The following is a 12,013-nucleotide window of genomic DNA, read 5'->3' on the forward strand; positions in this document are numbered from 1 at the left end:
AGTGGATGGATAAGTAGATGGATGGTAGGAAAAATGGACAGTTTATTTGCTAATATAGAAGGTAATTTAATTATTTCACCATTACATTAATCAAATACCAAAACAAATACATACCTGTCAGGATTAATGGCAGTTAAATGGAAAACAGAAGAGCAAGGCAGCTGAGCGCTCATAGTTAAAGTATGTAGATAATGTTGAGAATATAAATATCCATACTCTACCATTACCCGATGTGTGAATCCACCAGCAGCAACCCTGTATTCAAAGCTAAAAGATGTCAGTCAGATGGCAGTGTTGCTATTTAAAAAAAAAAACAAAAAAAAAAAAACAATAAAAATCAAAGCATTGACAGTCACATATTTCCAAAACTCTGTTGAAATATTTGTTGAGAATCCAAATCTGGCAGTAAGTACAAAGACAGATATAAACGTTTATCCTGAGTTAAACCTGAAGAGAATGCCCTCACTCCTCGAAAATGGTGCGGCCAATATAAAATTGAAACTTGAGCCTTTTCAAATCGAGCTTTGATCCTGGTCATTTCTGAAAGTTAACTGTTTTTGGCGTAGCCATCAAAACCCCATTGCTTCTCTACGTCTGCTGAGCTGAACCGGATATACACAGGTACGAATGTGCCATTACCTTAGCTTTTTATTATCACCATATTATCTTTATCACAGTTTTGGCTTCTCTTCTGTGGATTTTCTTTGTTAGTAGATTCCGTGAAATGTCATCTCAGATAAATAAGTAAACAAAAGCGCCCAACCCCCTGAACGGGCTCAGAGAAAAGCATCAGCTACAAACCACAGTGGTGTCCAAATCAAAAAGTAAAGAGTGCAGTTGGCATAGATGGTGCAAGCCGGCCTGTGTGCACTATACTGTGTCATTTTCTTTACAGGGTTAGGGCTTATGATTTATGTTGAGAACGCATTAAAGTTTAAGATGCCTTTCACCAACAGCGCCTTATTTTTAAAAACTGTTGCCATACTGGACAAAAAACCAGAAGTTATTTAAGCATGTAGAAATAACCCTTTCTCTGAGTACTTTATGTGGCTGACTCATATTCACAATCCATCAAATATTCATTGCGCTGTATGAAAAATAGGTTGTCAGAACTCAGCTGAACATATCATCTAGGTCTTTAGGGAATGAGGAGCAGAATTGCAACATATTTCCCCTTCACTTTTACTGAATTCCGCTGAGGCAATTTCTGCACTAGTAGGGTGGTACTCTGCTAAACATAAGCAGCTGAGGACTTCACAGGACTGAGGTCGGCCGCCCACAATGACCTCCAGCCAGCTCCTGATGAAATCAGCACGCCCAATTTCAGGCTCCAGTGTAAACAAATAGGAGTGCTCTTCAAAGGCAGAGACCACTACCAAGCAGAAGAGTCTATCTGGAGCTTTATTCACTCAGTAGATTCTAACAGCATGAGCACGTCTTAAATCATACGGAATACAGACTAAAACATGAAACAGTTAAGAAAAAAATAAATTCCTACAACCGGAACGCTCTCCAGTTGTAAATATTAGCTGGGGAAATGGAATATACGTAATAATTATAACAGGGTAAACAAAATGGATGCTCTACGTCACACATAATGGGTGCTTATCTTTTGTCTCATCAGTAGCAAGTCGCAGATTGATTTTGCAATTTTCGCCATAATTCGTGAAATTCTATGCAGAACAGATCGAATAGTAATTGTTTCATTGGTTATTCAGTTAAAGCCAAGTTCAAATCTCACCCAGCTATCACACACTCAGGATCTGTCCAGCAGCTTTGTGTCAAATCTGGTGAGGTTACTATGCAGTGTAGCTGTGTGTCAGACGGAGCCCCTGGATATTATTAGAACTTAATTCGGTGTTAATTGACAATTCCAGGTTTGCGCATTAATCTTTATGCTTTTAATTCACCTCTCTTCAGCCAGGCTACTGCTCTCTGCTCTATACTCACTTGTCCTCTAAATCACTCCCTTCAGTCAGACGGGTCAGCTTAATATCCTGCCCTGCCAATAGCCTGTGAGGAGGCAGAGACTTTATGTTCCTTAAGTCTCCTGACAGGCATTTTCAAATGCAGGCCCGAGGGCAGCAGCTCAACCTCATTCTGCAAAGGCAGGGCAGGACAGTCTTCCATGGTAATGACTTTCCACAGTGGCGGCCTACGCTGTAATTGCGACTGTATCTGTTCCACTGTAATTTGGAGATTCATGCCTCACTTATCCCGAATTATCTAATGTGTCAATTTTAAACGGCGCTTAAGATTTTCTAACTCAACCAGTTAAAGTTTGAAAGTTTAAAAACGGGCTCAGCGAATGATGTGCTGGGTTCATGTCCCATCTCCTACAGTCTGTGTTGGTTTCCTTCGACCACAGGAGCCATCTTTTGACTGAAGCTAAGTCGATCCCGTGGCCTCGATGAGAGAACACTTGGCAGTCATGTTGTTGAAGTCTGATAAGTGATTAGTGATTGTTACGTACAAGGACCTCTCGCCCTGATTTTGTTGAAGTGCTCCCAGAGTTCCTGCCAGCTTTCTGCTGTTGTGCTGAAAATGAATTGTGTTTGCTACGCTCAAACAATGAAATGAGTTAGTGATTGCAATGCAGTGTTTTGCTTTCGCTTACTTACTGTCCAAAACCTTAAAGTTAAACCCGAAGATGATCTGATCCTCTTAGCAAGTATTGTTTAGTTAGCGTCTGTTCCATAAATGCCATATCATCACCATATTATCAACAACCAGGGCATTGTCGTTTATTTTGATCCCCCGTACATCTTCCTGCTAAAAGCAGCAGCTGAAGTTGCTAACAGAAGAAGCATATAATGAATTGAGCCCTTTTCAAAAATGGAAGCAACTGGCTAAAGGAATTGACTTTTGTCTTTTTATAGTCTGTTGACAAAGATCTAAATTATTTCAATTAGTTAAATACTGCATTAATCAATCAGGCTCAACATGTGATCATGATGATGACTTAGAAATTAAGTACTCCAGCAAAAAGGTCATATTTACACACAGCATATTTAATCGCGTATGATCTAACGATTCACTTTGCCTTTCTGGAACTGGTGAAGAGCGAATGAGTGAGTACCCTTTCCCTGATTGGTTTAGATGCCTGCAGATGCCAGCGTGGACACAGAGACAAAAGTCTTCTTGATATTGCTGACCTTCCACTTAACCATTTCTAATCCCTCAAGCAACGCTCGGTGGATTTTTAGTTTTTTCGCAAGACAAGATGGAGTATAATGAAAATGCCAGACACGTAATCTTCATCGCTGACATCTCCCAGTGTTGACATGATCAATAGCACCGTCCCTGAGTATAAATTCGTTAATATCAGATTGCTTTAATGAAAACAAAGCTTGGCACCTGCATGGGTAAGCTAATCTGTTAGGGTATCGATTGACTTGCTGACTCATCCAGGATAATAAGGTCACTGACCCTGTGTTGTTGTTTGTTTGTTTGTTTGTTTTCTGGTTATTGCTGTTGTTGTTGATGATGATGTTCTACATTTGATTAAGTGCTGACATGAATGTTGGTGTGTCCTTAAGACATGAGCGATATTCAGTAAATCAAAAATGTGTCTGATTTCATCACCTAACAGATGTTTTGAAATGGGCATAATGGTAAAATTGGCAAAGCTGAAAGTCATGGTTGAAAGAAATAATTAAATGTCTGGGATGCAATTAAAATGTAATTAAAAGCATCAGACACAGACATTAAATCATTAATTTATTGATTACTTTCAAAATTAAGAGCACCAATGCAAAGTATTAAATAAATCAGAAGTCTAGTCATTCAATGACTGGAGCACTTTACAAATGTGAATCAATAATTTGCATTCTTTTAGAGGTTACTTTTTAGGGTCGCACATTTAAATTAAATTTGTACTATTGCTGTTTATTATCCTTCTCACACTCTGTGTGTGTGTGTGTGTGTGTGTGTCTGGTCAGGGAAGTCATTTGTTTGTGTTTATTCTGAGTGTACACATTTGGAGAAGGCCCCATCATTCAAAATGTTATTTGGACCCGCGTCTGAGCATAATGAGGTTTTTTGCAGTTGACTGTTGTTCATGCTCAAAGATGACGTGACCACATGATGTGTGTCCGTGTGTGTAACATCTGTTTTGACATGTGTCTTCTGTGTTGTGACAGATGCTATGTTACTGGTGGCAGACAGACTGGATGGACCCTTCAACATTGAAGCAGTTATAGAGCCTATTGACATCAAAATCTCTGAGGCTATCATGACCATGCAGGACAACAGCATGCAAGTGTCAGCCAAGGTACGGTATGATCAGCCGGCTTGGTTCAGCACGCTCTGAATTTTGTTTTCAAAAGACGCATATTTAAAACAATGTTTACCTAAATGCATCATTGCAACTTTTTCAACTTTTTTTTTTTTTTTCATTTCAACTTACCGAAGGGCTATGGCATTGGAAAAATCTGTCGTTGGGCACATCCGATGTTTTAAACATAAATTAAAAGCTCAGTGATATTTTTGTCATAAGCTTGGATGCAGTTCAGACCAAAGCGTTTATAGCAAGAAACATTTCATTTTGAAAATACTTACTGTAACCAGGACTTTCAATTGCAAGCGATGACATATACACAGTTCTTTCATGAATTTGCTGCTAATGTGACACTTTCTGGAACAGCAACATGGGCACTGATAGACAGCATTGGTTCCACACTGGCTCACAGGCCAGGAAAAAAGCTGTTAGCAAATTGACAAACACATTTCAGAGGAAAAATGTTAGTGGTGTACTCTACCGTTGAAAGATTTAGCCCCGGCTCTGTGCAATGTTCATGCTGTTTCAGGCTGCAGACAACCTACTTTGTAGCCATTCAGGACACCAATACAAACCTGCTTCCTAAAAGTCACTGTATATACAAATAATAAACATAATATACACATTATATATTTTTTTTTATTCAATATAATGAGGAAATATTTTGGCATGAACTTGCTAACATGCAAGAGCTGTAACTCATTTCTTCTTTAAACTCTTTCGAGTTTAAATAAAAAACATCCTTGAATTTTTTTAAATCTCTAGCAGCACTTTTGGATCAAACAGATGAGTTTTTTTCAGATCAAAAAGCAGGATTTTCAGTTTGCCCGTTAATTCTCATCCTTCGGCATATTCTGACCTATCTTCAGACACAGAGTTAGAAAGGTCAGCCTGAATTAGATGTTCCATTCTTTTCCATATCAAGAGGGCTGCAATTTACAATTTTGCCCATTGTCTTCACACTTCATGCTCCCTTCCCTGCAAGGTTATGCTCGGCTGACAGATTGCCACAAGATTACAATCTTTTCCCCACATTCGCATTTCATCCATATGTCACCTTTCCCGAGACGCTACATTTCGCTTAGTGCACTGGGCCACGATGTGCTGTGGTTCTATCCCTGCAGAATTGACCTGTTAAAAATTGGTTTGCATTTGTCAAGTACAGGATAGCGGAATTGTAATCATAGTGAAGAAGTGATAAATATTAGAGAAAAGACAGCTGGTGTTGTGACAGTCATGTAGCACATTAGACTGCTCAATCACATACTGAGCCAGGGGCCAGCACACCTCCCAGACAGGAATGCTAATGAGCTACAGCGCTTTTAGGCCCCAAGAGCCTCTATGGAACAATCCATTTTAAAACAATCAATTCTGACAATCAACCTCTGTGAACTACACATTGATTAATGTGAGACTTAAATAATAATAGATCTTTATTCCATGTTTCTCTTTTTAAAACGGGTGGTTCCAATCACACAATCTAATTGGTTCATAGGCGTTGAATAACAAGGGTATTCAAAAGATATGACCTCGAATTTCTTTTCACAGATTTATTATCACTCGGTGAATGACAAGCAACACAGTAACATAGAAAGGAAAACAAACAGTTGGATGACCGCTGGCTAGCGACTTGCAGCACTAGCAACAAAAGAGCAAGCAGGCAAACAGAAAAAAAAAATTTTGAAAAATGAAGTGATGAAACGTAGCAGTGCAGTATCTGCAGGCGGACCAGCAGGAGCTACTTTTTTGTATTTACTAAAAAATTCATAATTGTGAAAAAAAGTAAAGTTATTTGACTGTTACTTCATTAGCTCAGTTCATGCCGTGAAGCAGACGTACAATATCACATCGGGGATCGTTGAACAACGCCCCTCATCAGGGATGTAATGAGGACGCTCCACAGCCTGTTGTGAGCTGTAGCTTCAATATGTAACAAAACAACTTTACATTGTATTTCTGAAAAGTTTGATAACTTCAAAAGTCTTTAGAGTATTTTCCTTAAATATAGAGTACAGGCATTCCTCCACTTACACCATCCTTGACCTACGACGTTTAGAGTTTAAATTCCATCGATTATTGAGAAACCGTATTTTGACTTGTGTGGTTTGGCCTTCTTCAGCCTTTGCAACAGAAGAAAACTGTGTCATGCTGCAAAAGTAAGTCCTTGACTTACGACGCCACCTCACCTTATGACATTTTGAGTTTAAATAGCGTCATAAAGGTGAGTGGCGCTAGGAACTACTTCAACTCGTTCGGCAGATGAAAACTGCGTTTCAGGGTGACTATTTATGACTATGACTGGTCTGACTTACACCAAATTTAGACTTTCACCACGTCGCAAGAGCAGATCGTCGTCGTAGGTTAAGGCCCCCCTGGATAGGAAAATACTTAGAAAATATGTTATTGGGCACATAATATAATATAATATAATAGCATTTAACATAAATTAGAAGCTCTGTGATTTTTCTTTTTGTCATAAACTTGATTGCAGTTTAAAAGTTCATGCCGTCTCAGACTGCAGACAACTTTCTTTCAGCCCATTCAGGACAGCAATGCAAAGCACGATTTTTCTGATTATAAGAAACACACTGACACCGACTCTTCTCTGTCTCCTTTTAAGCATTTCTTTCATTGTGTTTGTCTCCTTCTCTGAACTCATTTTAGGTCTTTCAAGGCTGTGGCCAACCAAAACCATCAGGAATAGGCAGGTCTGCACGTGGCATCTCAGATGTGTTCAGTGCTCGCTTCAGACCGTACACACCTGAAGAGAGGCCAACCACTGCAGCTGGAACAAGTCTGGATAGACTGGTACGTGCATAAGAGCAACTATAATGTTGACTGGGATTTGGGTGGGTGGGGGTGGGGGGGTAAAATAATGAGATGACCAGTAGAGGTCCATTTAATTTACATTTAGTCTGTTAAATAGAAAAAATAATACTGATATAGAAGTAGATTTTAAGCAAGGTTGTCATACAAGTGAAAAGAAAATAGATCTTGTGTAACGTTATTTGTGTGAGACAGCCAGTGCATTTCCAGAATAACTGTTCTGCCTTCACTTGAACTGAATCAGATGGATTATTTATTTACCATGACATTTGGTTAAATCATTAAAGACAATGCTGGATGTTATTCTTTTCTCGACCGTATATTTGTTTTTCAGTAACAGCGTGAGAATGAAAATGTCTTTTGTGCTATTGGAGGAGGCATTCCTCATAGCAGCTTACTGATCTTACCAGAGCTCAAGTCCAAAGGCCAGAAAACAACTGAGATCCACAAGAACTATGCGTATACAGTCCAAATAGAACTCAGGCTCTGCATTGCATTTCTCCGAATTTTTATTCAGTGTCAAATAAATAAATAAAATATTAGCTCCCTTCAGGTCATGGTATGCACTTGTATCACAGGTACGTTCACGGAAGGCAGACGACCCTCTTATGTCTTATTAATAAGCACATACAGGATCACACACTGACTTTTATAAAACTGTTAAAAGAAGGTGGCAAAAAAGTTCAAGCATATAAACACACAGCTAATTTATGTTTTAATTATTATAATGTTTTTTCTTTTAGAAATAAAAAAAGGTACTCCTGGCTGCCTCCTCATATTGCATGGCCGTTGCTATGCAGCAGAAAAACAAGCTCCCATATATTTTTATTACATTACTTGGATTTTGTTTTTTGCATTTAGCTCTGCATGCCAGTAGGTCTCTAATGTGGCTAAATCAACAGTCGGTAGCATGTTTGGTTTTATTTCTATGTTATGATGCTGCTTGTCAGTCACACGGCGATATGGGCTTATGAAAAGTAATTCGACGTCACAGCCGTTGAGTACTTATTATTATTATTTATTATTAGTACTTATACTTATTATACAACACCTGTGAACCAAACAGATTGCTTGATTTGAGCTACCCTCATAAGATTAGGAAACTGCTAGAATCGAGTTGGGTTTTTTTTTTTTTTATTACATTTGAAAATGTACCAGTTTCAGTTACGTTGAGTGAATCTTGAAGAGTCTAAAATGATTCACTCATACATTGATGAAAAATGCTCAGACATTAATTCATGTTCCTGCATACGCCTGTTTTGAATATCTCCCTCTCTCTCTCTCTCTACCACTCTTCTCAACCCAACCGGTCGAGGCAGACAGCCGCCGCCCCTGACTGCTTTTTCCTTGCCACTGTTGCCAAGTGCTTGCTAATCAGGGATCTGTTGGTTCTCTTTAAATAATTTTATAAAGAGTTTGGTCTAGACCTGTTCTATATGTAAAGTGTCTAGATGTAACTTTGTTCTGATTTGGCGCTATACAAATAAATCTGATTTGATTTGATTAATTGTAGCTCTATAAGAAGATCACTGACACGTGCCCCAAGTTAGACTTCGTCATGAAAAACACATATGTTATACCGGGTCCCACAACCCTGAAATATTTACCCCTTTTGATACAAATCACACTGTGAATAAGCAGAGATAATGACTTTCATTCAGTATGAGCATCTGCAGTTTTGTCCGCAGTGAATTATTCCAGAGAAAGCTGTTGTTTTCAAATTCTTGGAACAATTCATCACTGTTAATGAACATGTAATTTTGTGGGATATAATGCTTGCACTGAAAGACAAGTTCGGGTTTTATGGTAGGATGCGGAATGGATATTATTAAGTCATCTTGTTTATGCTATCAGTTTATCTTTTGACCAATCCTTTTAGCAAATGCTGCCTTATGTAATCCTTGCACAGTGGGTGGGTAAAATCTTGTCCTTTTAAATAAAAGGTATACTGGATAATCCTCTGATGTATAAATTGTTTGCCAGGATTAAAAGAGAAAATTTGCAGGAGCAGAGAATTAGATTAAAGGGTGTTGTGTCTGTCTTTATAAGTAGCCCGCACCCAAAATTCAAGCTGTAATTTTAAGACATAAACATGTTGAGTGTCCTACAAAGCGCCAAAGCCATAAAAATGTTATTAATGTATTCGGCTTATCGTTACATACCAGTCTTGTTTGAAATTTCCAACCAAGCGATCCTCTTTGCTTCATAACATGCACATCAAAAGGGATGTGAGTTGGGAAAAAAATTACTAAAAGGCAAAAGCACATTTAAAGGAACTCCACAGGTTAATAATTCATCTTTACGTGCTCTCAGGCCTTCTCATGAAAGATGAGAGTTATTCTTCTAAAAAAAAGTGAGCTGGGTTGCTTTGGATGAGGCTTCTGACTCACTTAATGACATCTCACTTATCTTACACTCTATTTGCATTTTTTTATTGTGTATATCTGTATAAATGAAGGAGTTCATGTTACGGAAATATATCTGTTCCAGACCACCCCCCCCCCCCAAAAAAAAAAAAAAAAAAACATGAAGTGATTACAAGGATCTTGCTAAACTGTGTTGACTTTGTTTGCATTTTATCCTTTAAATTTATCTCCCAGTACAGCTCGCATATTGAATAAAGCGTTTTGAACGAGTAAAGCTCATGGTGAGACGAAGCTGGTGGATGGAATATTTCAGTGGAAACATTTGTCATATAATTTTTTGCTCCACTAACCACTAACGCCATTATTTTGCTCCGATTCACCTACTCTTCTTCCCTCAGTCCTGCTATTTCTCTGATGTCCAATTAAATGTCTCTCTTCTTCATTTCTCTGCTGCTCCCAGAGGGTTGTCTGGAGGACAATGCAACAAAGTGTAAGCCTTCCATTCCTCCTCTTACCTTCACCAAGTCATCTGTCTTGTGGTGTTTTAATCACCCTGCCCGTAGAGCTCCACTTCACATTATTCAAAGTTAATATTGACTGCTTGTTTGTGACATGGCTGCATATTTACTTTGGTTGAATTATTTAGCTTTCACTTCTGCCCGCAACTCGGTATGTATAATGGTCTTTTTATTTCTTATTTTGCCCTACAACAACGTTCTGAGTTTTTGAAACTCAGTAATTGTTCTCATGTATTATTATTATTTCCTTGTTGTCATTGCGTTTCCTTCACGTTTTTTCAACCAGTCAAAGACGCACTGGTTGATTGGAGATGCTGAAGTGTTTACTTGATTCCCCCCCACTATTATATAGCTTCACAATTTGACAGTCGTCACTGCTACTGAAATGTTTGGTACAGTAGCACGTTCCTACTCTGCCTTTACAGTACAGTATTTGGTGTAACATCAATACTTACATCCCGCTGAAAACCTTCAACACAGAGGACGAAATTCATTCATACAAGATGTGTACAAACTTGCTCACTTTACTCTGACACTGCATGTGATTAGGGCAGCAGATAAGTGCATCATAAGTGCAGGAATTGTGAGAGATCATCTGCCTTCAGGCTCAGAATCAAGGAGCAAAGTTTGGTAAGATACGTTTATGAATGACTGGAACACTTCCAGCCATGATTACATTATTTATTGAGTGTTTCCCCTTTAATCCATTTGTAGCAGGTCTGTCTTCTATAGCTCACATAAGACCCGAGAGTTGATAAGTGTTTACCTGCTGTTTAATCCACCTCCTTTTCCAACAGTGATTTAATTCTGAAATCAGTCTGTCTCTATGGGTCCTGTTGCCCATGTATGTATGTATGCCCCTTATGTAAGAGCTTTCTTTGCTTCCTTTGGATATTGTATTGTATACTGTAAATACACAAAGTAAAAGTAAAGCTCTCTTTTTGAGTGTAAAATTGGTTTTGTGTCTCTTCAACAGCCAGTGTCAAAAACATCTTATATCTTTTTGAGCAATCTTATCAGGATGTGTTACAATTTGAGAAATATTACTGCCGTTGCTTTTGGGACTAGATTGGGTTGGTCAGTTAACTCTGGTCCAGACTGAGATGTTTTCAGAATCCTTTTTCAGACATTCAGGATCCCCTGAGGTTTTATTGAATTGTGTTTATTGGGGTCATGCTAAGACTTGTTTTATCTTTTTTTTCCCAAGCCCGCTTGGAAACATGTAAAAATTTGATTTCTATCTCTTGCAATGATTTGTTCATAAAAATCCCTCAACTGCTCAACTGGATTCAGTTAAGACAATCTTTTGAAACATCTCGGGAGTGATTGAAGATCAAGGAAATCATGAAGAAATCTAATATCTAATATTTTGTTTAGTGTGGGAAGTGCAGTAGCAATTGTTGGGAGTTAGGAATAGATAATTGGAGGGGAGCTCTGCTGAAAAAGAAAAGCTCAGAGCAGGTCATTTTAAAAAGGGAAAGACTGAAGGAAATGCCTGTGAACTCAGTTCACCTTTCAAAATTGTTAACTATGAACATGAATTAGGCCATTTTAATCTATGCAAACTAAACCATGAGCTCACTCCAGTGTAGTGTGAACTTGCAACACGCTGACTGTGGCTCATAATAAGGTGCTGATGCCAAAAACCAATGGTTTTTTGTTGTTGTTGTTGTTGTTGTTGTTGTTTTTATGTGGGAGCTCGATGTGAGTGTTCAGCATCCAGTGAAACGTTTGAGTATATCCTCCGCTGTGTGTTGTGTATTCACATTTGTATTCAGCAAGAGTCGGGAAAAAGTCCAGACCCAGGGTGTCCAACAGCAACATTTATACTCCTCATTTATTTTGCCAGTGATGAGCAGATGTCTGATGACACAATTCTGACACCACTGACTTTGCTCTTGCTCAGCTTAAACTAACATCGCTGACAGGGCATTCATTTCAACTTCTCCATTCCACAAATGCTTGCAGGAAAAACACGATGGATGTTTCAGAGGGATTAAATTATTGATTTATTTGGCCAATCT

The 12,013-nt window shown here is 38.5% G+C and overlaps 1 protein-coding gene across 1 annotated transcript in view; it reads left to right on the plus strand.

Moving 5' to 3' along the window:
- Nucleotides 1-12,013, plus strand: part of LOC115041265 (glypican-6-like) — a 102,567-nt gene that overhangs the window by 72,476 nt on the left and 18,078 nt on the right. Inside the window, exons 5-7 of the mRNA XM_029498610.1 lie at nt 4,143-4,273; nt 6,944-7,087; nt 9,932-9,961. Of these exons, the coding sequence (XP_029354470.1) occupies nt 4,143-4,273; nt 6,944-7,087; nt 9,932-9,961 (305 nt within the window). The remainder of the gene's footprint in view (nt 1-4,142; nt 4,274-6,943; nt 7,088-9,931; nt 9,962-12,013) is intronic.

This window comes from Echeneis naucrates, chromosome 3 (genome assembly GCF_900963305.1).
Source record: "Echeneis naucrates chromosome 3, fEcheNa1.1, whole genome shotgun sequence".
In the NCBI taxonomy this organism is placed as follows: Eukaryota; Metazoa; Chordata; class Actinopteri; order Carangiformes; family Echeneidae; genus Echeneis; species Echeneis naucrates.